This window comes from Delphinapterus leucas, chromosome 11 (assembly GCF_059928025.1).
Source record: "Delphinapterus leucas isolate spDelLeu-1000000601 "Yukka" chromosome 11, BTC_Dleu_Yukka2, whole genome shotgun sequence".
NCBI lineage: Eukaryota > Metazoa > Chordata > Mammalia > Artiodactyla > Monodontidae > Delphinapterus > Delphinapterus leucas.
Window position 1 is genome coordinate 43437941 of NC_143139.1, and position 27740 is coordinate 43465680.

A 27740-nucleotide genomic window follows, 5' to 3' on the forward strand; every position below is an offset into this window, starting at 1 on the left:
GAATCACTGAGGCCTGGAGGGCAGGCAGGGAGGCATCCACGCAACGCCCCGCCTCTTTCCCATGGGCCAAGTGCCAGGGTGCAGTTCCCGGCTTTGTTCAGCAGATGGCGCCCACAGCAGCGTCGCAGCCATACGGGCCTTAGGGCTCCAAGGCCTCCTGGCAGCCCTGCCAGGTGGTTGTATCTTTTCCTCAATATGAAGAGAGCCTGGGGCCATCCTTCCTTCTTGGTACCCCGGAAGTCAGTCCTCCTACCTATCTGACCCTCAGCTCTCTTCCCCCAGCAAGTCAGGGCAAGGCTGGGGAAAAACTCCTCCCTTCTCAAGGCTCCTGCCCAGCTTCCTTATTTCCTCCTTCCTGGAGGCAGCTGGGCAAGAGGGAGGGGGGCTATAGAGAGGGCAGGACAAGACGGGAGGGAGAAAAGATTCTCCAAGTTGGGAAAGAAGGAGAATACCAAGGACTTAACACTAAATTTATCACTTTTAAAAACAAGATATTTTCCCCAAAAGTGAAGAAATAAGAAACAAATCCAGTGTCCGTGCATTCCCAACTGCAGTCTTGATTCCAAGATACCTCCTTCACTCTCAGACCTGTTGCGAGGGAAGCAGATAGAAAGAGAAGGTGAGTGAGAGGCCTGAGGTCCTATTGTCCCCTCCCCTGCTGGTGTGCCCAACCATCCCGTCAGGCATCCAACTTCTAGTGTCTGACTCCAGTCCCTGGCCCCGTGTCCAGTCTACACAGGGGAGGGGAGACTGTAAAATCAGAGCTCACAGGGTTATTTCATCAGTGTCTCCACTCCAGGCAGGACCACTGCTTACCAGCCTGGACAGGTGAGGATCTCCCTTTGGGTTCCAAATGCCCTTTATCAGAAAATCCACGGTCTACTTCCATCACCCATTCCAGGAGCCAGAAATCCTCAGACAGAGTCTAACCTCACTGCCTCCTGCTGCACTTTTATCCCATTTCTCTTTGTCTGTCCTTCTGGGGAGATGCAAATCCTCTGGCCACAGACGACGGCTTTTCAGTGACTGAAGCTGGTCCTTTGTCCCCCTTTTCCTTGACTCCAGATCTTAGCCGTCCCCCTCCCCACACAGCCTGCTCTCCTGCAGACTGGGCAGCCCAGCCCTGGGGTCTTACCGAACGGGCTCCCTTGGAATCCAATGGTGGTCTATGGGTTGAGGGTTCCTCTGTGCTGGGTTTCTCACTGCCCCTCTCCTGAGTGTTAGGGATGGATTCTGCAGGCTCTGAGGAGGGAGAACAGGTGGTGGGAGGGACAGGTAGTATTCACGAGGGCTTGGAGAGAGGCAGCTGCCTCTACTCACCCTAGCCCATACTTCAACAAGCCCTGAGAGGAGCCCAAGACCAAGCGGAAGGCAATGGGGCAAGACCAACAGGGTTTTCTCTGGTCACAATGACTACTTAGGTTCACTATTTTTTTAAAAATCTGCAATCGGAAATCGAAAAAAAAAAAAAAAACCCTCTAAAAGAAAAGCTTAAAATTTGGGGTATGATCTCAAAGTGTGGCTAAACCTGACCTGAACAGAGATGAGCTTTTGATAGCCTATTTATCCCGCTTCGTGTGACCACTCATTTCCCTGCAGAAATCTTCATGTGTTTGATTACAGGGGGCTCTGCTGGAGGTACTATGGAACATATGGCGTATATACCGTGTCACCTTCATAAAACTGGAAACATTCTGACTTCCGGCCCACATCTGGGATAAGGACTCGTGGACAGGCAGGGTCCATTGCTTGCATACTTTGTGTTCACTGCTGGGCTAAGGACCAGTCTCACTGAATTTTCACACACAACCCAAGGCAATAGGCACCATCATTATCACTTTACTGATTGAGGTTAAGCTGCTCAAGACCTCTGGGCTGATAAAGTGGCAGAGCCAGGATTCCAGCCCGTGAAGGCTGCTCCCATGCCGGCGGGCTCCCCCCATTCAATAGGGAGCTCTGAAGTCCAAGTTGGGAGGGGATGGTGTCATTCAGTAAAGAAAGATGAAGAGATGCAAACACACGCCGTCCATGCAAAGATCCATACTCTCAAGACAGTTTCTGGCTACTGCTAGGCCCCTCCCTACAACGGGGAAGGCTGGCCTCCCCTGGGGTTGGTCCCTCCCCAGCCTGAACGTACTGTGTGCTTTCCCAGAGGTGCCTAGCCACGACTCCGCTGCTGTGTCTCCGATCCCAGGTGGGCAGGACTCCTGTGTCCCTGTGCTCTCGGCGGCTCCTTCAGGCTCCTCTCCCTCCTGCTGTTGCCCCAGGTGATGTTCGACCATCATCTGGAGCTCTGAGGGCAAACAGAAAGGGAGAGAGCATTGGACGTGACTGCCCAGCCTCCTCCATGGACCCTCAGATGTGACAGCCCCACTAGAGGGGCAGCACACACTGCCTGTGTGGTTTGACTTTCCTGTCTGAGATTGAACAAGGAGGGACATCTGCTGTACGATAAGGAGGGACTAAAGTTAGACAATAAAATGTACTTTTTTCAAAGGTAAGGGAGGGGAAAGGAAGAGCCTTTAAGATCAAAAGAAGCTCCTGATTTGCTGGGATACCTGGTCTCCTTTGGGGTCAGGAGAAAAGACTCAATTTAGATTCAAGAAATATTTGAGTACCTCCTCTGTGCTGTGCACTATGCCGGGTGAGTTCACATACTTTATTTAACTGCCAAAGTGAGGTAGTATTCAGGGCCCCTGTAGGTTAATCAGGTTCTCCAAGGCCACCCAGCTAGTGGGTGGCAGAGCTGGAATGCAGCCCCGGGTGGTCCAGCAACAACTCTCCTTTAATAAAGGCAGATGTAATGACTTCCCAAGGATTCCTTCCAAACGGGTCATCCTGGCCACTGCTCAGCATCAGGCATAGCGGGGAAGGGTCTTCCGAACCTTTCATTGTGGGTGTGGTCCTCATCACCTTCTTCTGTTGCCGTGGAGACATGGACAAAGTGGACTGTGAAGGGCACAGAGCACAGGTGGGCGTCCGCCCTTCTCGCCCTCCTCCCTGCCGTGCCATGCTGTGGGACTGGAGACTGGGGGTAGGTGTGGGCTTCAGCAAGTGGGGGAAGAAAACTCCTGCTTCCTCGGCCCCCACCCCTATGATGGTGAGCAAGGAGACCGTGTATGGGAGAACGTAGAGGACCATGTGTGTACATCCACTCAAGAACATTTTGGGGGGGGTGTACAAGAAAGAGGGAGACAAAAGGTCCTAAGAGGGGGGGTTGAGGAATAATCTTCTAATGGGTCTGGGGGTTCTCTGTGCTGGGCTGAGCGGGAGGGGCCAGCTCACCTTGAGATGCGGGTTGGGGACCCGGTCTTCATCCACCTCTGAGGGAAGGAGGGAAAGGAGAAAGTGATGAGGATGGGAAACCCAGGGGGTCCCGCAGACTGACTTCCCAAGGGGAGGAGCCTCTGCAATCACCTCCTTCCTGATCCGTCCCTCACATCTGTCCCTAGGAAGCTGGCCCTGACTGTGGCTGTCCCCAGCCTCTTCCCTCCAGCTCCCTCCTGCTCTGCTGGCTGGCTTTACCTCCTCCTGCTTCTAGTCCTGTCCTTGCCTCTGTGGTCAGTCTGCATCTACATCCTTGCCTCAGACCTGGAGGTTCTCGTAGGCAGGCTTTGTGGTCCTTTTGTCCTTTTCCTCCCTGTCTCCTTCCAATCAGCCCCCCACCCCCGATCCAGAACTGAAACATGCCTAGGAGGGAACACCGGAGAGAGAACAGCAAACTTATCCTGTGCAGGGCCCAGGACAGTCTTTTTTAGTAGTTGGAGGAAAGTTGGAGACTCAGGTATCCTGAATTCCAGTCCGGCTTATTAGCATCACTACCTCTCTTCCACTCTCTCGCCAGCACCCCTGACATTCTCTGAGACCTTGTTCTCTCCCCAGACCTTGATGGAGACACTGGTGACCAGAATGCCAGCTGCTCCCTGAGCTGTTTCTAACCTTCCCCTTCCCCTCTGGGGGCCATGAGAATAGCTGATGGCGGCGGTCCCTCCCCCTCACAGCTGTCACCGCCTCTGGCGGTGGGGGCAGCAGCCTCTCAGTTGCTGGAGAAACCTGGAAGGCTGTTGCCACAGCAACCAACACTCCGTTGACCACCCCAACTCCTGGGGGGCTTAGGAACCAGGTTATCTCCCCCTCTTCCTAGCACTGCTCTGTCTTTCCAAAGCGGAGGAAATCCCCCTGCTAACCCAGCCACCACTTCCCTGCCTCCAGGACTGGGGAGACCGCGGGCTCCTCAGATGTGCCCTCCTGTCTAGCACCCACCTTCTCTCACTGGGACCCAGCTGTCTTCAGCAGCCCCCACTCCCTTCAGCGACCCATCCTGGGGTTACCTGGGGATGACTGGTCACTGGTCAGCACGAGGGTGGCAGGGGTGGGGCGGCGCCTCCGGATCTGAGGGAAGAGGTCAAGTACACGTGGAAGCATCACAGCCCCGCGCACACTCAGTAACATAATGCAGGCCGCCCACTTAGCACACCTCCAAAAGTGCCACGTTACACTGAACCCACGGTCTCCGGGTGGACGTTCTTGGGCCCATCCCTCTGCCCTGGGGACCCAGAAGACCACCTCCACTCCCTGCTTCCCCCAACCCCCTTTCTGTCTCCGCATCTCCCCGGGTCCTGGCCCCAGCTCTCCATCTCAGCAGCTATATCTGCGCTAATGCATCGATTTCTGGCCTGCTGTCCTTCCGTCCATCCTGGATCAATGGTCAGAAATAACCCGAGAGGGCACAAAACTTTCCCCTTAGTCTCCCAGACCACTCCCCAAATGGACATAAACCTGTGGTGGGCCAGCACCTACGGAGAGCGCCCCTCGATCCCCACCCAGCCTGGGAGGACAGCACAGAGAAGGTGGGTCTGAACGTGCCTTCACCTGGCCCATGCCCCTCCCTCCCTCATCTCCTCCCTATCCTTGTACACACTGCCTTTCTGATTTGTCAGGAAATACGGCCTAGAGAAATCCTTGTCATGGTAAATATAATATGAGGAGAAGCGTGAGGCAGGACCCTGGTCAGGGACTAAAGCTAAACTGAAAAATCTTATCCTGGGCTCTGGGGTCCGATTCTAAGAAAGTAACAGATAAGAGCGGATTCACTGCTGGGCCTCTGAGCCCCCTTTCCCCGCCTCTGTTCTTTTGTCTTGCTGCCAATAAAGTTGACTGTTGTTGAAGTCAGTCCAAGGACTCTTGGGACACGTAGTTTTTTCCATTTCTCTGGAGGCTTGAAAGTGAAGGGTACCGTGGGGTTGGAGTCCCTGTGGCTCCCTCCAGGGCAGAAAGTGGGTATCAGCCCTAGCTGGGGGCAGGGTTAATCTGAGAGAAGGACACCTCAAAGAAGAAATGGGTACATAGAATGGGGGTAGGTTGGGGTAGGGACTGTTTTCTTAGGAGAATCCAGCAGTATCTGTTTTTGGTGGCATTTCAAGGTCCCTGGCAATACCAGTTCTGTGTGTGTGTTTGTGTGTGCATACAAGCACGCACAGCATAGACATTATCTGTGAGTCCGTCGCTGGCTATTCCTGGTGCAAACGTGCTGAGGGCCAGCAGGTGGGCAAGTGTGTTTCGTGCATGTGGGGTGAGGCCATCCTTCTCCTTAAGAGAGGACTCCTCTCTATTTCTTTCCTGCCCTGGGGGAGGGGAGCTGAGAGAGGGAGAGGGTGCGGTGGGGGTGGGGATTAATGGGGGTTGGGAGCCTGAGAAGGAGTCTGCAAGTTTGACAGAAAGGACCTCTGAGAGGGCAGCAGGGCTCTGTGATCTTGGAGAGGTCCCTTAACCAATGTCCTTGCCTTGGACAAGATTTCTAAGCACTCAGAGTCCTTGAGAATTCTGATGTCCTACAGCAGGAGGGAGTAAAGTTAGACTTCCTGAAGTACCTCCCAGGCACCTGGACTACTAGCAAATGAGTAGGCGGTCTCTTATTTTCCATGCCCCGATCACAAATCCTAGTTCTCAAGGACACTTGGTGCCTTTGCCTCTGATTTCTTTCCAAACCAGTTATGCCAAGGACCTGGTAGCTGTGGGCACCCCTCCATCCCCTGCCACTCTGTGCTCCATAACTCAGAGTTTCCAACCCCTGCCGCCCTCTCATGTCACTCTGGGTTAGGTGTTCCTGCCAAGCCGGGAACTTTTTGCCTACACACTTGGGTAACACAGCAAGGGGGGGTTGAAGTTAGACTGCAGGTAGAATTTCAGGCTGAGCAGACACAGATTTCGGAAGACGAGAGAAAAGCAGGCTGAAGTCCCAGCTCTTTTTCCCTCTGGCTCTATAGCACTGCCTCATTCTCCTCCCCTGCTCACCAGAGCCCTGGGCCAGCTGGCCTGCCCTCCCCCAACACACACCTACACCTGCCACATCTAACGCCAAACAGAGGCAGGCGTCAGGCAGTGAGCACTGGCTGTGCCAGTGGAAGGCATCTCTGCTTGGAACCTCACCCCTGAGCCCGTAGCTCACACTCCTGGGCCCTTTTCCCTGGGTCTGAGGTTATCTTAGCCGGCCCCCTGCCTCTAGGCATAATAGCCTTTTTCCTGACCCCAAGGGGACGCTCCCCATGCCCCTGGCTCTCCGCCCTCCTCATCCTCAGGAGGTTTGCAGTCCCACCACCCTCCCTCCTACTGTCACACCTTAGAGGTCTGGAGATGCGGCTCCCCCCACAGGCCAGGGAGAGGATGGAGACACAGGTCCCTAACCCCTCCCCACACTTTGGGAAGCTAACGTTATAGGGAGAGCGTGTGTACCCAACCTTTCCCTTCACATCAGACCTTATTCCACCAAACAGCTGGAGCAGCAGAAAGAACACTCTCTCCAGCCCATCCCAAGAGGTCAGAGTTTTCTCAGGTGGGGAGGCCCAGCCAGAGCCCTGGCAGCCGGTTGGGGGAAACAGAGAAGTGACCTTGGGGGAAATGGATAGTCTTTAGGAACAGGGATGTCTAGGCAAATGGATAGAGAACCCGAAAAGAGATGGAGCAATGAGCAAACGAGCAAATATTTGGCAAATGGGCGGTAGTAGCGACCGCGGGTGGTCACCGTCTCCACGCACAGGCTCACTCTCCCTGATACACACACTTGCTCACACAGTCTCATACACTGCCGCCTCTGCCAGGCTGCTCGGAGCTAAAAATAGGCCAGGCCCGGAGGCTGGGCCAGGGCCCTGGACTCCCACCCCTTGAGCCCAGCCCAGCACAGTGCTTCTCCCTTGCCCACGCCCAGCTAGGACCCCAGCCCCGAGAAAGCCCTCGTTTCGCGCTCCCCAGGGCCATTCTCTCCATGCCCTCCCCTTCCCGCCGCCCCCCCACCCCGCCCCATTACCGATCCAAAGGGCAGGAGATGGGAATAAGGACCCAGTGTCCAGACCTGAAGAGCGCGGAGTCAGCCTGCAGACACGACCACTCCTCTCCCCCAAGCCCCAGCCCTCGCAGTTTTCCTCAGCCCTTCTTGTCCTCACCCTCTGGGGTCCGTCAGGGTCGCCCCCAATTAAGAGCTGGGGGGCTCTTTCTCCTCTTTCAACTCCCTCCATTACCTGCCCTCTCCCTTAGGCCCTCCGACACCTTTGGGCGCCCCTTCCGAGCTCAGAAACTCTGGCGGGGTGTTGACTGGGTGGGGGATGAAAGACTGGCGAAGGGGGGAGGGGTCGTGTCCTCAGGCAAGGCCCCTCCCCCAGGGCTGGGGAAGCAGGGAGCGACTCTCGCGGGGACCGGCTTCGAGGGCAGGCTCTCGTCCTTCAGTCCGTCTCGAAGAAGCACAGACGGGGAGATGGGGTTTCCACGGTGGGGGAGGGGAGAGAAGACCCCCACCCCCCGCAAACAGCGCGCCGGCGCTCGCAAGGGCGCACCGCCAAGGGAGGACTGAGCGGGGGTCTCGGATCGCACAGTCCAGGGGTCCCTCGTCCTCTGTGGGGCGAGTTCCCTGCCGCCCCGCCCCGCTCCGCACCTGCTCCGCCGCCTCGGGGTCAAGGTGCGGCTCTAGCAGCGGGACAGTGAACTGGATCTTCCGGGGGCTGTGGTCTTGCTCCATGGCTGGGGCGGCGGCCGCTGGGCCGGCGGCGGCGGCGGCGGCGGGCGGGCAGGCGGCGGACCCGGGGCTGGGGCGGGAGCGCTCCCTCTTCGCTCCGCTCCGGCCCGGCCCCAGCCGGGCGCGCTTGGCTCTCGGCTCCCGGCTCAGCGCTCCCGGCTCGCGGCCCCGGGGACTCCGCGGCCGCCGATTGGCTCGGCACCCGCCCCTCCCGGCCCCCTCCCCTTCCCCACGCCCGGAGCCTTAACCCCGTGGTGGCTGCGCCGCCGGCTGGCGGGGGTCACCGCCCCGCTGGCGGGCGAACCTGAGTCCCGGTCGCAGTGGACACAGACCGGATGGGTATGCGGGGATCCTTAGAGTTCTGGGCGGGGAGTGGAGGTGGGGAGTGGCCACGAAGAACTTCTCCAGGCTGGGGCAGAATTGAGGGGCTGGGAATGTGGAGGGGCGCTGCCAGAGAGGAGGCTGCAAACGCTAGAGGAAGATTTCCTTTCTGATCTTAAAGGGGTCGCCTCATAGAGAAAAGAAAGAAAGGGGATCTAGACTTGCAGCAGGAGGGATTAAAGTTAGACCAGGAGAGAGACTTTCCACTGAGAGGAGACTGCTAGAGCGGAGGTGGAAACTTGGAGGGGAGGCGTGGGGTCTGGGCACAGGTCTGGGTTCACTGTGCAGCGAGAGGGGGAACCGAAGACCTTAGAGGGTATCCAGAGCCTCTGTCTTGAAGTGCTGATGGCAGTGGGTGGAGGGCTCAGGGAGCAGGACCATCTGGGACTCAGCAGAAGGAGAAGCGGGTGTGGGGAGCCAGTAATGCTTGTGAAATAGGTTTCTCTTCTTGCTTGCTAAATTCTGGGGACGTGAAGCAGGTGAAAGGCCTGCCAGGGTAGAACCCTTCCCGGGGATGGAGAGGGAAACACCTTTGGTGGGGTGGCTTGTTTATAGATGGGGTCGGTTTCCAGTTCCACTATTGGCAGAATAATGAAAAGGATCTGCTGTAACTGAAGGGATGGAGGTGAGACTATGTGAAGAACTTACTAGTTTGGTGTAGGACCAAGATGTCAATACTACTGAGTGAGGGAGATAGGATATTCACCGGAGCTGGTGGGCACTCTGCCAGGGGCTGGGGGCCACTGGGTAGAGGGAGGAGAGGTGCTGGGCTCTGAGGAGGGCAGAGCTGGATGCATCTTTGGGGGAGGGAGTTCTGAGGGAGGGGTGGGGCAGAGGCCGGGGCCAGAGATCTGTTTCTTTAGTCTTAAACTGAGCAACTGGTACGTTCAGTACAGATTGATGCCTGGCTCTCTGGGAACCCTGGGATCATCCTCTCCTCTAAGTGGTCAGCCTAAATCCTCAGTTGCCTCCTTTTCCAGGCAGCCCTTCCCTGGCCTGGATTTCACATTGCCCCTTTCCATCTTACCTCCCCAAATAACCTCCCCTGCCCTTCCCCCTAACCATATCCCTTTACACAAAACAGGTCTGGCTCACTTTTCTCAGGGCAAGGCTGGGGCTATAGGCACCCAGTGGGCCAGCCAGACCTCTATCTGCTGTTAATTCTCTCCTGTTTTGCTGTCGCTTGGACTCCAGAAATGACCCCCTACACCCAGCCTACACATGCATGGTCCCTTTGTGCTCTCTTTGAGGTAGCGGGGCCAGTCTGGATAACAGCTGGTTGGATCCTCAGATCCCTCCCTTCCAGTTGCTTCCCTCCCCGCAGGTGACATTGGAAAGAGGGTGTGTGAAGGCACTGAAGCCAAGAGGTTAAGGCTAGGGTGGGGGACAAGGGGGCCCAATAGGACCCAGGTGCTCTCTCTGGCTTTCCCTCTGCTCACCCATCTCCTAACTACACATACACAGAGCAAGGTCCAAGGTGTCCTTTAAATAGGTGACTTGTCCCTTCCCTACACCATTCCACCAGGACCCTGGAACCTGGAACTTGAAGCCAGGACTCCCACACCCCCGTCTCTGGTGACTCAGATGCCCCTCGCTGAGGCTTGATTTCCACATTTGTAAAATGGGCAGAATTGTCCCTACCTGATAAGGTTCAGTATCATAGGAGGTAAGGCACCTGGCACATAGAAGGCCCTCAATTAATTGATAGCTGCTGTTATTATTGTCGCGTTATCTCCTGGCAGGACAGCAGAGTTAGGGGAGTCACCTTTCCAGGTTCTCAAAAGAAGACCCTCCACACCCACCCCAGTCACCCAGTTTGCTGTATTCCCTTCAAACTTGGGTTTGGTCATGGAAATTCCTCCCAAAGCCTCACATCCACACTTCCGTTTCCCTTCTCAAGCTCCAGATTCTCAGACTCCCTTCCGCTGAAATCTCCAGGTCAGGAGAGGGCCCAGAGCGCTCAGGCTTTGGAGAGATGGCTGATGGGGGCTGTGTAGGACAAGGGTTCCTGGGAGCAGCCAGCGCTGGGGTAGAGGCAGAGGAGGGGAGAGAGCGGGGAGGGAGGACAGGCAGCTCCTGCTTCTGGCAGGAGCGTGGGGGTGGGTGGGCAAAACATTTATGGGTAGCGGGGAGGGGAGTGTGGCTGGCTGCAGCCTCTGGTCCTGGGGTTGCTACACAAGTTGGAAGGGGTCTGTCTGTGAAGGCCTGTGATGTCGTTTTGACCTTTCTTATGCCCGGAGCTGGGTGGGTGACTGTGGTGTCTGTTGGGCTTGTGGGTGGAAGAAGACGTGGGTCGCTTGCACATGAGGCTGGGAGTTGCAATGCCTGCTCTTGGAGCCCTTCCTAGAATGAGTAAGAGCGGAGCCTGCCCCGTCCCTGGCTTGCACGTGTCTGTGCAAGGTGTGCTTGTGTGTGTGCAAGCGTTCACATCCCTGCCGCAGTCCCGGCCCCACCGGCGGAGCAGCAGCTGTTCCACGTGGTGTACTTCTGGGTCCATGAAATATTTAAGGTTATAGGGATGTGACTCGGTGATGCAATTGCTTCACAGCTCCCGCCCGCCCCTACTCTCCAAGCTGGACTCTGGCTTAACGTGGCGGCTCTTTGTGGCTCTCAGCATTTCTGCTTTTATTTGTCTGTCATCCTCACCCTCCACTAACCTTCTCCTGCGTTAATTTACTAATCCCCACACCCAACCAGGAATTATGATTAGAACCCAGGAGGCCAAGCCCTTACCTCTATCTTTGCGTCTCCCTGCTGGTCAGTGTGGCAGGGCTAAACTCCTGCCTGTTGAAAACATGATGTCAAATAAAATTCAAAAAAAAAAAAAAAAGAAAACATGATGCATGCGCACTTTCCACGCATTCAGCTCTGAGGACTTTATACTCCCAAAGGAGTAATGACCCTATCCAAGTGGTCCCCTGGGAAGCCATATGCTCCTACCAATTTGCCGCAGTTTCTCAAACATTTCTGGAAACTCCTTTGGAATCATCTCAGAACTGGTGGCATCTGCTCTGAAAAATCCTTACTGGGGAGCAAATCTTTGTCCTTTGGGGTGGCTTTGCTCTTCCGGAAACAAGTGAGAGTCTTTAGGGGTTGTGCCTTGTGAAGAAGGAGGGAAACCAGGTGAGGAGCAGAACTGGATCTAGAACTGAGGTGCGGGTATCCTGCAGTGAGGCTGTCTGCCCCCTGGGGCTCCAAAGCCCACCTAGAAGCCATGCCTGCAAGAGAAGTTTCCAGAACTTCTTGTGAGCCCCAGCAGCACCGTTGGAGTAGATGTGTGGCCTCTCAGGGGATGACTTGGAAGGCCCAGCCTTCTCCAGCTGCATGAGTCTTGGTTTGCCTGCAAAAAAACCCATTGTTGCGATTCTGCCAGGCTTGGGTGCACACCCCCTTGCAGATGGCACTGTTGGGAATGGGGCCAGAGCTGGTGATTCAAATCGAGGGGATGCTCATTTCCAAAATGCTTTGCCTCTTCTTGAACCACAAACTGGTAGAGGTGGAAGAGACGTAAATTTCAGTCAACCCAACCTCCTTGAGCTAGAGAGGGGAAACTGTGGCCGAGAGAGAGGAAGCAGCTCTCCCAAGGACTTGAACCCATGCCAATGTTTTCCCCAATAAGCCAGATTTGGAGGCAACGGCTGAACCTGAAGCAGGTGCATAGACCAGAGGACCTCTTGAAATGCATTTTAACCCTGTGATCATCACTAGTCTAGAAGACCCAATCCCTCGCCTTCCAGCCCAGCTCTCTAACGTGTTGAATTTATACTTCCAACCAATCTTTATCAGGTATTCATATGTGCCAGGCATTGTGCTAAGCACTGGGGATACAGTGGAGCACAGAACAAGTACGGTCTCTGTCCACTGGCATCTTACAGCCTAGCAGGGCTCTGGGTGGAGTAGGGTAACTAGGTAATTATAAATGACAAATACTGTAAAGTGAAAGTACAAGAATGAGGTGCATCAGGGAAGGAGGAAGGTCAATGACCTCTGATTGCTCGGATAACCGTCTCCTGGGTTCAAATCTTAGCTCTGCCACTTTGGGCAAGATGTTTAACTTCCCTGAACCTTGGTTTCTTTATCTGTAACTAACAGGTATCTCTATTATCCTAGTGAGGGTGGGATAAGGTGATGTCCACAGAGTGCCTAGCTCAGTGCCTGGCGCCCATCCAGCTCTTGTGAAAGGAACGTGAGTAACGAGGAGATCATCTTAGCTAATGTTTTCTCCTTTGACTCTGGAAAAGGCAGGGATGAAGAAATGGGAGCTTCAAAACTTTCAGAATTGGGAGGGGGTCTGCAGAACACCCCCTGCCCCTTTTTAGCCAGACCCTGCTCTTCCCACCCTTGCCTGGTCAGCTGTTCTTGATGGCCAGCTGTGTCCTCACCAGCACGGATCATCACCCTGCCCTGCTAATTAACACCCGCCCTGTTAATGATTAAATCTACTGACTTTGACTTGGGGGTGGGATGGAAAATTCCCCAGCCACAGGATGGGACTGAGGTAGGTTACTGGGAGTAGGAGGGAAGGGCCCCCTGGGCTCTGGGTACGCTGTTGATGGTAGGTGGCCGGGGAGCAGATGCCTGGTTTTCTCCCGGGGGCCGCTCACCAGGGGAGTGTGGTTGGAGAAGGGTCATTTGAAAGTCACAGCCCATCCTCCTCCCGCACTCCTACCAAGCTTGGCGGAGGGCACTGGGCCCCAGCCCAAGCCTTGGCATTCCTCTTGCCGGGGGTTGGCCATTGAATACTGCTATAGCCGGAAGGACAGGGGGAGATGGTGTATTAGTTCCTAGGGCTGCTGTAACAAAGTACCACTAACTGGGTGGCTTAAAACAATAGGGCTTTATTCTCTTACAGCTCTGGAGGCTAGGAGTCTGAAATCAAGGTGTCAGCAGGGCCACACTCCCTCGGACGGCTCTAGGGCACAATCCTTCCTTCTCTATCAGCTTCCGATGGCCCCAGGTGTTCCTGGGTTTGTGGCAGCATAACTCCAGTCTCTGCCTCTGTCTTCACATGGCTTTCTTCCCTCTTGTGTGCTCTGTGTCCTCTCTCCTCTTCCTGTAAAGACATCAGTCATTGGATTTAACACCCACCCTAAATCCAGGATAATTTCATCTCAAGATCCTTAATTAATTACATCTGCAAAGACTCTATTTCCAAATAAGGTCACATTCTGAGGTTCTGGGTGGACGTGAATTTTTTGGAGACCCTCTTCGGCCCGCTACAGGTAGTGAGACTGCCTGGCAGTTCGGCGAGGTGGTGAGTACTCTAGAAGGCTGCGCCAGGGCTGGTACAGGAGACCAAGGCTCTGGGTACGCCCCCCTCCCCCAGAAGTAGAGGAAGTGCTCAGGACCCGTAGGTGGGGTTGGACTGGGTCTCAAGTGGCCTAGAAAGAAAGGCTACTGGTGGTACAGAGGCAAAGGGATGGGAATAGGGCTGTTCTAGATTGGAGTCAAGAAGGCTGAGGGGACTTTGAAGGGATAACCCTGGGTCCCTGTAATTTAGTCCCATTGGAGGGGAGAGTGTAACTCCCATTACATTATACATTGTATATCGTACATATTCTGTATTGTATATTGTACATGTTATTGTGTTATTATATACTATATATTATATGACAACCACAACTTTTCATGTAATAAAAGAATGAAGTTGCATTTTGATTACCTGATAAGTTTGATTTCATGATGCGATCCTTTATACTTTATTGGGCCAGTGGGCAGAGAGAATTTATTCTCCTGCTCCTGGGAGAAAAGCCAGGAGGTCTTCTTAACTATTCCGCTCACTCTTAGATAAGAGACAGGCTCAATTCAGAGATTAGAATGACCCGGCCAAAGTATGAACCAAAACCTAAAACTGTTTATTTTTTGACTTGCTATTCTTAGTCTTTTTTTTTTTTTGAAGTCTAGTTGATTTACAATATTGCATTAGTTTCAGGTGTACAGCATAGTGATTCAGTTTTGTTTCTTTCTTTTTTTTTTTTTTTACAGATTACATTCTATTACAGGTTATTACAAGATACTGGACATAATTCCCTGTGCTATACAGTGCGTCCTTGTTGCTTATCTATTTTATGTAGAGCAGTGTGTATCTGTTAATCCCATACTGCTAATTTCCCCTCCCCACCCAGCCCTGCCCAGTGCGGGTGGTGCAGAGCAGACAGGAAGGGGTAGGTGCGTTTTTTACACCCTTTGGCACTCAGCCTCCTCCTCCATCAGCTGACAGTGGCCCCGCCCTTCCTCTCTGATGTTCTCTGGTGACCATTCTCTCCTGGGTGCTCTCCTGGCTCCTCAGAGCTTTGCCGTCAGCTCTGTTTACCTGTGTTTCCTTATCCTAGAAACTTGAGCCTCCTTCCTCAGCTGCTGGGGTCTCTTTGTCCCTTGAGGAAGCCCTATTGGACAGCACCCAAGATGCATGCGTGGGGATACACCTGTTTCTCCTCCAGGACCCATAGTTGGTTCTTCCTTTGCCAGGCACACTCTGGGAGCCCAGGCTGTCCCAGAACGTCAGCTCAGCCAGCCTGCCTACACGCAGTTCCCTGGTGCTCGTCTCTCCTTCTAAACTTCTGGGAGGCATCCAGCCCCCAGGACGTGCTGCTCCCCACTCTAGGGGCCACACATTCAGCTCTTGGGGTAACCCGTGCCAGCATCCACTAGGTTTGCTGCAAGGGGGTAGGTCCCCTTCCCTTCCTTGGGAGAGAGGGGATGGGGCTCACAGCACAGCTCCCTCCATGCATTTCCTCCTTGCAAAATCCTCCCTTTGTTACTGGATGCAATGGGTCCATCTCTTGGGGTGCTTAGCCAATGAACACGCCAAGTACTTTTGATTAAAGCAGAAACATTTATTACTTGTGACAAGTAAGGAGACAGGGAGATAGCTCTCAAAGCCTTGTCTCCCAAAACATCAGGATCAGGGAAGTTTTAAGCTAAAGGTGCACGCATATTCATGAACGGTCGAGTGTGATCTTCCACGTAGAGGTGGAGTTCCAGACGCACTTGTGCAGTATGACACTTTCAAACATATGTTGTGCGTTCCAAAATGGTGGCAGTCCCTGCCCTTGGAGTGGAGATTTTAGCATTGACGTGAGGCAAAGGGCACTCTAGGCTGACAAAATCCAGGCACCTCGTTGAGTGAAGTCACGAGGCTCAGCAAAGGTCAGTATTGTCATTCCCTGGGCTCCAGTGATTCTGGTGGTTGGGTGGTTGAGGGCTTTGGATCCTACAGAACAGCTCAAGAATGTGCTTCAGGCTGATCTTTACCTTTGAAGGAGAACTGGGTGTCTTTAAGGCTGATTTATTATCTTTGCTATGGTCACTTCACTTTCTGATAATTGTTAGTTTCTGCATTCTTTTTTCTTTTTAAAATCATTAATTATTGAGACTGATTCTTTCCACATGAAGACCTAGGAGGCCATAGTTCACCTTTCTCCGAATCATCAGTAAAGAGAACAGAGAGGGGTTCTGAAATGTTTGCTCTGGTTCTGAACGTAAGCTTGTCCAGGGCGTGTTAATGCTTTCTCTTATTGCCTGGTACTCTACTTCTGCAAGATATGACATACTCTGGCTTAACCTCATCCCTTCCTTGTCACTGTCTCGCTAACACCTTCTCTCTATATAATGATGCCTTTCTGTCTCCTTGATCTGTCTGAGGGGGTCAGAAACTAGTTCTTAAACACTTCTTTTGAAATTCTTCCTATGATGATTTGGTGCCTCTCTTTGAAACTCCATCTATTGTATCTTCAACTGGTGCCCAGTTGAAATTCTAATTTTAATATTCTGTTACAAAAGCATCTGGGACAGTTACGATTGTGCCGGGAGAGAGGGGCATCAGGTTTTAAATTCATACCAGCATCTTCTCTGTGTGGGGAACGAGAGGACGTCAAGTGAACGGCCCTGAGGTGGAATGGCCACCAGAGGGCAGCAGATCCTGCTTCAAACCCTGTTTCCTTCCTTGGACTCATTGGAGCTGGATTGTTTTACTCAATTCCCAGAGACCAGGTGACGCCCAGGTGCTGGGTCACGTGGAGGGGCTGAGCTCTCCCGGTATCTCAACCGGCTCTTCAATGTTGATCCAGCTTTCTGACTTTCTGCAGTCTAACCACCATTCTTCCAGTTGAAGGATCAAAGATGTCAGTCTGCATTTGACAGTAACAGCCAGTTACTAAACACCTACACTGTAATGGGTTTGGACATTAAAGTCACACTTTCTGCGCTTCCCTGGTGGCGCAGCGGTTAAGAATCCACCTGCCAACGCAGGGGACACGGGTTCGAGCCCTGGTCCGGGAAGATCCCCCATGCCGCGGAACAACTAAGCCCATGCTCCATAACTGCTAAATCTGCCCTCTGGACCCTGCGGGTCACAGCTACTGAGGCCCGTGCGCCTAGGGCCCGTGATCCACAACAAGAGAAGCCACCACCATGAGAAGCCCGCGCACCGCAACGAAGAGTGGCCCCCGCTCGCTGCAACTAGAGAAAGCCCGTGCGCAGCAACGAAGACCCAGCGCAGCCAAAAATAAATAAATAGAGACACATTTTCTGCCCTGGAGAAGCCTAACCAGTGCTGTGAACACATGTGATGGATTGCAAAATAGCAACTTCTGCTGCAGAGGCAGGAAAAAGGGCTTTGTATCAAACCCCTAGAACCAGAGAGCAGGCTGATGGTTGCCGGGGAGTGGGGGTGGGGAAAATGGGTGAAGGGGGTCAAAAGGTGCAAACTTCCAGTTATAAGACAAATAAGTTCTGGGGATGTAACATACAGCATGGTGACTATAGTTATGCTGTATTGTGTATTTACAAGTTGCTAAGAGAGTTGACCTTAGAAGTTATCACACACACAACACGATTGTAACTATGTGAGGTGATGGACATGCTAACTAAACTTATTGTGGTAATTACTTCGCAAAATATACATATATCAAATCATTACATTGTACACCTTAAATTCATAAAGTGTTGTATGTCAGTTATATCTCAATAAAGCCGAAAAAAGAAGCAATCAGGGCTTTGGGAGCACTGAGGAAGGGACAGGAGCTGGAGAAGGCTTCGTGGAGGAGGGAGAGGGGAGTTGGGTTTGTTTAAGGATGAGCAGGACTTTGGGAAGTTGGGAAGAAGAGGCGTGAGCTAAGGGGGAGCCGGATGGACAAATCCTGGGGGACAAGGAAGTTGACAGGTGATAAGGGAGGTGAGAGTTAGCAGAAACTCGAGGGTTGTCAGGGCTGCGTTTGAGGACTGAGGAGAGACTGGGGCCCAGTGGGGGAACTTTGGGAAGGCTCCATTTTCTGCTGTCCCAGAAGCAGAGCTTCCTTTTCCATTCTCCAGTCTCCAGGAAGAGGGTCTGAGCCTAGATGACGCGAGGATTTTACTGAACTTGGAAGTTATCGGAGAAAATGGGGAGATGGGCGCCTTGAGCTTCTCAGAGAAGAAACGCTTGAAGGATTTGGTGTTGTCTAGCCAGGATTAAAGACGACTCTGTTAGGGATGGGTGATCTCGCATAACAGGAGAAGTGAGGGCATGGGCTTTGGATGGAGTCAGACGGGTCTTGGAACAAATCCTGATTCTTCCAATACCTGGGTGACCCTGGGCTGAGGGCTTTACTTCTCAAGTTTATTTCCTAATCCCCAGAATGGGAATAATAATTCCTACATGCTAGGGATGCTGCAAGGGCTGAGTGAGATAATATACATAAAATGCTTAGCGCAGTGCCCGGTAACCATTCATCAAATGGAAGCATTTATTATTAGAATAATTGCCTTCGTATGTTTAAAGGTTGTCACATGGGCACAACCAGCTCATCTGTGCTGGTCCACCAGACTGAACTAGCAATGCTGGTGTGAAGGAGACAGATTTGGCCTGGCTGGGAGGAAGAACCTCTTATAATCAGGGCTGCCCAAGCCTGGAAAAGGCTGCATTATGTGTAAGGAGAGCTCGGTGTCTGAAGTACCCAGAGGCTGTCTGGAAGCTCCTTACATTAGGCCCAAAGCTGGACCTTTAATGACTCTTCCTAACTCAATTCTCTGGGATCCTGGGTTGTTCTGAATCAGTGTCTATGAATGGAAGATTCTGTGATTTCCCTTGGAGGAGAAGGGCCCCTGGAACAGGGGAGATGGAACCAGCAGTGGAGAGAACCAGCGTCTGTCCTGGTCCAAGGCCAGATGACCGGAGGCCTTAGCTTTCCTCTCTCCTCGGGTGAGGGAGTGCAAGCAGGAAGCTCTGTGGAGGTTGCCCTGTCCCTCCTCTTCCCTCCACGTGATGGAGTTCCATATTCTGTGTAGGAAGTCTGGGAGTGGTGGGGAATATTCTTTTTAAAGACACTTCTCTCAACCCCAATAAAAGAAATTCCCAATTCCGGGGTCCCCCTCCCTGTGCATGTGTTGAGAAGCCCTTTCCGAGACACAACCTCAGGCTTCCGCAGTGCAGTGCCTGAACCTCTGATGCTGTACCTTGTTCTCTGGGAACGTGGTCTCCTCATCTCTGCATAAACCCTGTAGAGGCTGGGGAAGAGAGCGCTGGGCCTTTGAGCAAAGGCTTCTCAGCCCTTCCCAGGATCTTTTCTTCCCAACCACTCCGACGAAGGGAGACCCTTTTCTGCTGCCCCCTCCCTGTGCCCCTTTGCTCCCTTCTTCCGCAGGGGGTGGGCATCTGAGTGAACCCTTCTCGTTTCTCTCTGTCCCTTACTTGCTCCTTCCTAGGAAAGGAGTAGCTAATTTCACCATTCATTCATTCCTTCATTCAATTCACCCATGAATTCAATTGGACTTCATTCATTGAACTCTGTTTGCCCAGTTATTATTGTTCAAGGCACCAGGGAGAAAATGGTGAATACTAATGATTGGCAAGTTCCCAGGTTTCATGGAGCTCACATTTTTCTGAGGTAGAAAGCATATACACAAGTAAACAAGTGTATAAATAAGATAATTTCAGACCATGGTAAGTGCAATGAGGGAATAAAGAGAGTGAGGTGACGGAAGTAACGGATGGGAAGGGAGGTGGAGCTAAGCGCTGAATGGGGTGGCCAGGGAAGCTCTCTCTGAAAAGAGACATTTGAGCTGAGACCTGAAGGATGGGCGGGAGTCAGCTAAGCAAAGAGCAAGAGGAACGGCGTTCTAGCAGAGGGAACAGCCCTGAGGAGGAAAGCCCTGAGCTGGGAAAGACGCTGTGTGTCCCAGGATCATGAAGGATGCCAGCGTGGCCATGAGGTACTGAGCAGGAGAGTGGAACGTGAGAGGTTGGGGGGATATAGGCGGGAACATGTCGGCCCTGGGAAAGGGGTTGGATTCTACATGATGTGCAACTGGAAAACACCTAAGGGTTTAGGCAGCAGACTGGCTGACGTGATATGATATACACCTTAAAAATATCACTTGGGGCTTCCCTGGTGGCGCAGTGGTTGAGAGTCCGCCTGCCAATGCAGGGGACACGGGTTCGTCGCCCGGTCTGGGAAGATCCCACATGCCGCGGAGTGGCTGGGCCCATGAGCCGTGGCCGCTGAGCCTGCGCGTCCGGAGCCTGTGTTCCGCAACAGGAGAGGCCACAACAGTGAGAGGCCCACGTACTGAAAAAAAAAAAAAAAATAAAAATATATATATATATATATATGTATCACTTGTCTAAATGCTGAATGGAGGGTGGTTTGGAAGGGGTAGGAGTAGAGGCAGAGGGCACTGCAGACATCTGAGTGATGAATCATGGTGGTGGAACTAGGGAGATGGGAGAGAGGGAGGAAGTCAAGGTATATTCTGGAGATAGAGTTCAAGGCCTTATTAATGTGGGCATTGAGGGAAAAGCACAAGTCAAGACTGACTCAGATTTTTGGCTTGAATAATTGATTATATGGAGGATATATTTAGTGAGCTAGCAAGATGAAGTGGACAAGTATATTAAGATATTAGTTCAGATGCAGTAATAAGGTCATAATACTGCAGATTTAACAGAAGTTAAACAGGGGTACTAGGGTGGCTCCACGATATTCAAGACTCAGGCTTTTTCTATTTTGCAACTTTTTAAAAATTAATTAATTATTTTGTTTATTTATTTTTGGCTGCGTTGGGTCTTCGTTGCCACTCACTGGCTTTCTCTAGTTGTGGCGAGCGAGGGCTACTCTTCGTTGCGGGGCACGGGCTTCTCATTGCGGTGGCTTCTCTTGTTGTGGAGCATGGGCTCTAGGCATGGGAGTTCAGTATTTGTGGCACGTGGGCTCAGTAGCTGTGGAGCACAGACTTAGTTGCTCTGCAGCACGTGGGATCTTTCAGACCAGGGATCAAACCTGTGTCCTGTGCATTGGCAGGTGGATTCTTAACCACTGTGCCACAAGGGAAGTCCCACAACTTTTTTTTAACATGTGGCTTCCATTTAGTGGCCTACAATGGCTGCTACAGCTCCCACCTCTTCATCTCATTCCCATCAGTGGGAAGGGGAGCAAAGAGAAGGGGAGGACACATTCCTCTTCTATCAAGGATCTCACACATAACTGCCCTTATCGTATTTTCTCATATCCTACTGGCCACAGTCTAGTCACATGGCCATATCTAGCTGCAAGGAATCCTGGGAAATGTAGTCATTAGTTACATGGAAACAATAGCAGAGTCAGTAGATTGGAGGTCCGGACAAGGTGAAAGAGTTGTTACGGCTGGACTTCTAGAGCAAAGGAGATGAAAAGTCAGGAGGTTGTAGACGGAGGATGGGATTCCTGAACTGGAGATTTAGGAGGTTACTGGAGCAAAGAGTAGGCTGAGGTACAAAATCAAGGGCTGAGAAGCCAGAGTGGATGAGAGGTCATCTGTGTGAATGTTGAACATCAGGAATGGTGAGAGGAGCAGGTGGGGAGAGGAAGGCCAAGTGCTGAGGTTGTCAGTCAATGAGGGGCAGTGGGGTAGAAGCAGAGATGGGGAGCAAGGAGGACGTCCCTTCCCACCTTCTGGCTCTGAGGTTAATGGCGGTAAGGGAGACAGCGGCTTCCACTTGGGAGTCTTGTAGACGCCGTGGGATTCTTAGGAAATCTTAAAATGTCACTTAAGATCAGGCACTTGAGAGAACATTCAAAACAAGACATTGGCTCAAGGAGTTTGCTGATCACAGATCAGCAATTCTAGAGGGCACAGGAAAAGGGTTTGGGAGAGAGAGGCAGAGGACTGGGTTGGATTAGGGACAGACAGAGTCAAATGGAGATGGGAGTCTGGATAATAGCGTCCCGGAGGCTATGGTTTTGTTCCGGTGATGACTGAGGAAAACAGAACAGGCTTGACAAGAGTGACTCAGTTGATCATCTTCCTCTAAGAGCACTTGGGATAGGATAAAGACCTGAGTATCTAGCTGGATGGTTGGGGCCTCTGGTTGGAGTAACCAATTCCTGTGGTGCCAAGAACTAGGGGGTGTGAGTAGTGGCCAATCCCATAGGAGCAGGAGATATGTGGTAGCAGAGTAATGGCCCCCAAAGATGTCCATGTCAAAAAAACCCCCAAAGAAAAAAAATAAAAAAGTAAAAAAAAAAAAAAAAAACCCCAAAGAAACCCAAAAAACAACCCAGGGGGCTTCCCTGGTCGTCTAGTGGTTAAGACTTCCACTGCAGGGGGTGCGGGTTCAACTCCTCAGTCGGGGAGTAGCACATGCCATGCAGTGAGGCCAAAAAAAACCCCCCAGAAAAACAAAAAACAAAAAAACCTCAAAGATGTCCATGTCCTAATCCTCAGAGCCTGTGAATATATTAGATTATGTGGCAAAGGGGAAATAAGGATTTGGATGGAATTAACGTTGCTGATCAACTGGTTTAAAATAGGGAGATTACCCTAGATTATCTGGTTTAGTCCAATGAAATCTCAAGGATCCTTAAGCATGGAAGAGTGATTCAGAAGAGAGAAACAGATTGATAGCAAAGTGAGAAACTGGATGGATGTTGCTGGGTTTGAAAGTGAGAGAATGGGAACATGAGCCAAGGACTGTGGGTGACCTCTAGAAGCTGAAAAGGTTATAAAAATGGATTCTCCCCTAGAGCCTTCAAAAAGGAGTGTGCTCCTGCGGACATCTTGATTTTAGCCTAAGTGAGACCCATCTTAGACTTCTGAACTCCAGAACTACAAGATAATAAATTTGTGTTGTTTTAAGCCAGTACATTTGTGGTAATTTGTAATTAGAAATTGTAATTAGAAAACTAATACAACTCCCTCACACCATACACAAAAATAAACTCAAAATGGCTTAAAGACTTAAATATAAGACATGACACCATAAGACTCCTAGAAGAGAACATAGGGAAAACACCCTCTGACATAAATCGTAGCAATGTTTTCTCAGGTCAGTCTCCCAAGGCCATAGAAATAAAAGCAAAATACAAACAAACAAACAAGAAAACCCAAACCAAATGGGACCTAATCAAACGTATAAACTTTTCCATAGCAAAGGGAACTGTAAACAAAACGAAAAGACAACCTATGGAATGGGAGAAAATATTTGCAAATGATGCGACTGACAAGGGCTTAATTTCCAAAATATACCAACAGTTTGTACAAGTCAATAACAAAAAAAACTAACAACCCAATCAAAAAGTGGGCAGAAGACCTAAATGGACATTTCTCCAAAGAAGACATACAGATGGCCAGGAGGCACAGGAAAAGATGCTCGACATCACTAATTATTAGAGAAATGTGAATCAAAACTACAATGAGGTATCACCTTACATCGCTCAGAATGGCCATCATCAAAAAGTCTATAAATAACAAATGCTGGAGAGGGTGTGAAGAAAAGGGAACCCTCCTACACTGTTGGTGGGAATGTACAATAAGTTGGTGCAGCCACTATGGAAAATGGTATGGCGATTTCTTAAAAAATTAAAAATAGAGCTACCATATGATCTAGCAATCCCACTCCTGGGCGTACATCCAGAGAAAACTCTAATTCAAAAAGATACATGCACCCCACTGTTTATAGCAGCACTATTTACAATAGCCAAGACATGGAAGCAACCTAAATGTCCACGGCCAGATGAAGGGATAAAGATGTGGTGTATATATATACACAATGGAATATTAGCCATAAAAAAGAATGAAATAATGCCATTTGCAGCAACATGGATGGACCTAGTGAAGTCAGAAAGAGAAAGACAAATACCATATGGTATCACTTATATGTGGAATCTAAAATACGATACAAATGGACTTATTTACAAAACAGAAGCAGATTCACAGACATAGAAAACAAATTTATGGTTACTGAAGCGGAAAGCGGATGGGGGAGGGATAAATTAGGATTTGGGGATTAGCAGATACAGACTACTATATATAAAATAGATAAACAAGGTCCTGCTGTAGAGCACAGGGAACTATATTCAGTATCCTGTGATAAACCATAGTGGTTTGCTGTACGCCAGAAACTGAAACTAGTACAACATTGTAAATCAACTACACTTCAATTACGAAACAAGAAAAGCATTACAAGGTGAAAGTGTCTCCTATTCTGGGTGACCGCTGGGCGAGATGCTGTGGCAGCTGGCGAGGCAGAACACTTCTTGGACCATGTTTCACCAGGAAGTGGAGCTAATGCATGAACGGGAATGTTCCCAAATAGCATTGCCTCCTTCTCTGCTACCCTCTCCTGACGCAAACATACACACTTGGACAGGCTTCCCCTCCCCTCCTCTCCGCTGGGGGATGTCTGGTGTTTCCCTCTCTGTTTAGTGGCAGGCAGGCAGAGAGGAGACCCCTTTTGGACTCGTGTCTCAATTGTATTCTCCAGCTCAGCTTGCCAGGGAGGTCAGAGTGCTGTGGGTTGTCTGGAGCTGGTCTCGTCCTTAATAAAACTGATACTTTGTCTCATTTTTGCCCTCTGTTCTCTGGGCGCTTTCTCCACTGGCCGGATTCAGAGGTGTGGAGGGATGACACCAGGGTGGGCCCTTCTGGAGCCTTGACGATAAAATCAAGGACTAGCCTTGGGGGACACAGTACAGCGGATTTTAAAAGGCAAAAGCCTCTGAAGTTACCTCTGACCTGCAGCCTTATAGGTACAGTTGAAGGCGGAATGAAATTACCCCAGTTCCACGTGGGTACAGAGAACAAGACTTAAATTTTGGCTTTAGATTATTTGTACTAATCTTTAGTAAGTGAGGCTATAGGTTGGCTGTCCCAGATCCTGACTGTCTACTTTGTTATGAACTTCACTTAGGGCCACAGAAGGAGCCATAGAGGGATTTTATTTACGGACTGTCCATAGGTTCCTAGAATTATTTCCTGCTGCACAGTCTCAAGTTGGCTTGGGGTTGTACCTTTATAAATCAAGCCCTGCCTATTTGAGAAGTTGTGTATTTCAGACACCCGCTGTGGGATTAACCACAGAGGTGTGGTGGACTTCATACCAATAAAAAGGACCAGGACCCCTTAAATGGAGGAAATGCCAATGTGCGTGAAAGTGGAGAAAACTCAATTTGGAATTATCGCAAACCTGAAAGGTAAGAGAGAAACGAACAAGTCTTGTACCTGGAACATTCTGCCTCTAGAAAGTAGACTTACTCAGGCCATCAAGGAGGCATGGGGTCCAAGAGAGATACAAGCCTTGGTCTTGTGGTGAGAAAAGTCAGCAAGAAAAGGAAAGAGAAAAAGAAGGAAGTTCTGTTGTTCAAGCTGGGGGAAAATATAAGATTTTCTTGGGAAATAGTTTGAGTTTTTAGAGGGCGTGCTTGAGTCGTTTGAAGAGAAAAAGGAAGTTTCCACACCTAAATGCTTTTAAGGACAGAACTAGAAAAGAGCAAAATATTTATTCATTTCAAGATCAGGGAGGATGAATGGGCAGATTTAACAACGATGCAAAGAGGAGAGAGGCCGCTAGAGGGAGTGTGGACCCAGGAAACTAGTGTAGACAGTTGCTTGCCCAGCATGAGGGAAGAAAGGACCAGTTGGAGCATTGTGAGTGTTGTTATATAAGTTTCAAAGGGTCACAGTTATTTGGGCGTGTGTGTGTGTGTGTGTGTGTGTGCGTGTGCGCGTGCGCGTGCGCGTGTGCGTGTGTGTATTGCTCACGTCCTGAGGGCCCAAGCCCAGGAATTTGTATTGTCAGGACTGACCCTCCACATAGTTACTGAGAAGATGAAACACACACTAAGGGGAATTCATACAGGAAAGAAATATCTCTAGTCCCACCTGAGTTAAATTAGTATTATTGGCAGCATTATTTTACATTTCTACGTATCGCAAGATGACAGAAGTGTCTTTTTTTTAATTAATTAATTTTTGGCTGCGTTGGGTCTTTGTTGCTGCACGCGGGCTTTCTCTAGTTGCAGCAAGTGGGGGCTACTCTTCCTTGCGGTGCACGGGCCTCTCATTGCGGTGGCTTCTCTTGTTGCGGAGCACGAGCTCTAGGCGCACGGGCTTCATTAGTTGTGGCACGTGGGCTCAGTAGTTGTGGCTCACAGGCTGTAGAGTGCAGGCTCAGTAGTTGTGGCGCACGGGCTCAGCTGCTCCGCAGCATGTGGGATATTCCCGGACCAGGGCTCAAACCCGTGTCCCCTGCATTGGCAGGCAGATTCTTAACCACTGCGCCACCAGGGAAGCCCCAGAAGTGTCTTAAAGGCCCCTCTTTGAGAGAAGAGATAGTAGGCATGCCCCGGCCCTCACCCCATGGTAAACAATGCCCAAATCAACCTCTCCATGGGTGGTTTCTCCCAGTTGAGGTTTAAATTCACATGTTGGGAAAAAGCTGGCACTGACTGAGAGCATCCTGGCGAGGTGCTCTTCTCTCGGGTACCACTGAGTTTCTGCTATGGCACAGTGCTGGCATTGGCAACTTGATTGACTGAGTTCAGTGCCCCCCGTGTCAGGAGGAGACTGTCATGGAGATGCCTGGCCATCACCTCTTGTGTTTCGACTGCATTCTGCCCTGGCTGAGTGAGCCACCTTCCAGCCCCTGTGCTGCCATGAGCTGCCCACTGAAGGTCTCATTCAAGGGGATCATGGATGAGAGGCTCTTCCTCAAGCAGCAGCCGAAGCAGCACTCGAGACCCTCCGTGAAGTATGCACTCAGGACACATCTCCACAACATCTTTCTCTTGCACCTTGAGCCCCCATTAAGCGTTTCTTGGCCCCCATCCTCCCCCAGCAAAAGAACCCCAGAAAAAGCCATGCACTAGGTCCTGGGCACATCATTGCCCTGGAGCCTGAGAATATGCTTGTGCTTCTAAGTTCTGTGATGTGGAGCTGGTGCCATAGTATTCTGTGTCCCAGTTACGCTGGCTTGGAAAAAGCAGAACCCAGGAGCTACTTGGGGGTGGACTAAGTCAGCATTGGAGGTGCTGGAGGAACTTCTCACATTTCATGGGCGGGAAAGACCAGGATGCAGCCGGCCCCCTGCCTCTAGGCATAATAGCCTTTTTCCTGACCCCAAGGGGACGCTCCCCATGCCCCTGGCTCTCCGCCCTCCTCATCCTCAGGAGGTTTGCAGTCCCACCACCCTCCCTCCTACTGTCACACCTTAGAGGTCTGGAGATGCGGCTCCCCCCACAGGCCAGGGAGAGGATGGAGACACAGTAACCCCTCCCCACACTTTGGGAAGCTAACGTTATAGGGAGAGCGTGTGTACCCAACCTTTCCCTTCACATCAGACCTTATTCCACCAAACAGCTGGAGCAGCAGAAAGAACACTCTCTCCAGCCCATCCCAAGAGGTCAGAGTTTTCTCAGGTGGGGAGGCCCAGCCAGAGCCCTGGCAGCCGGTTGGGGGAAACAGAGAAGTGACCTTGGGGGAAATGGATAGTCTTCTTTTTTTTTTTTTTTTTAATAAATTTATTATTTATTTTTGGCTGAGTTGGGTCTTCGTTGCTGTGTGCTGGCTTTTGTCTGGTTGTGGCGAGTGGGGGCTACTCTTCATTGCGGTGCAGGGACTTCTCAATGTGATGGCTTCTCTTGTTGCAGGGTACGGGCTCTAGGCATGCAGGCTTCAGTAGTTGTGGCTTGTGGGCTAAGTAGTTGTGGCTCGCGGGCTCAGTAGTTGTGCACGGGCTTAGTTGCTCTGCGGCATGTGGGATCTTCCTGGATTAGGGCTCGAGCCCGTGTCCCCTGCATTGGCAGGCGGCTTCTTAACCACTGTGCCACAAGGGAAGCCTGGAAATGGATAGTCCTTAGGAACAGGGATGTCTAGGTAAATGGACAAAACCAGATTCCTTTGGAGTGAGACCTCCTGGAGCAGAATAAGAAATTAGAAAGAGAAGAATTTTGGACTTTCATTTCCTTATATTTTACTTTAAAAGAAAGTGTATTTAAATTTTGTTCTTTGTTACTTTTGAAATTAGGAGGGGGTTTATGTTCAAACGTCCTAGGCCTGGTTCTGGGCCTAGGACTGAACTAGTTGACTTCCTGTGCCCTCCTCTGGCTGGAGGTTTCGAAGA

The 27740-nt window shown here is 51.2% G+C and overlaps 1 protein-coding gene across 2 annotated transcripts; it reads right to left on the reverse strand.

Annotated features, from left to right (window-relative positions):
• Positions 1-105: 105 nt before the first annotated feature.
• PPP1R1A (protein phosphatase 1 regulatory inhibitor subunit 1A) lies at positions 106-8157 on the reverse strand. 2 transcript variants are annotated; one of them, XM_022571959.2, is made up of 7 exons: positions 7925-8157; positions 4332-4392; positions 3286-3323; positions 2886-2949; positions 2138-2293; positions 1136-1242; positions 106-588 (listed from the first exon to the last, which is right to left on the reverse strand). In XM_022571959.2, the coding sequence occupies exons 1-7, from the start codon at positions 8006-8008 to the stop codon at positions 583-585; spliced, it is 516 nt and encodes a 171-aa protein (XP_022427667.1). In that variant the 5' UTR covers positions 8009-8157; the 3' UTR covers positions 106-582. The 2 variants fall into 2 exon arrangements, with proteins under 2 accessions (XP_022427667.1, XP_022427665.1); XM_022571957.2 differs by lacking the exon at positions 7925-8157 and having other exon boundaries at positions 4332-6610.
• Positions 8158-27740: the final 19583 nt, after the last annotated feature.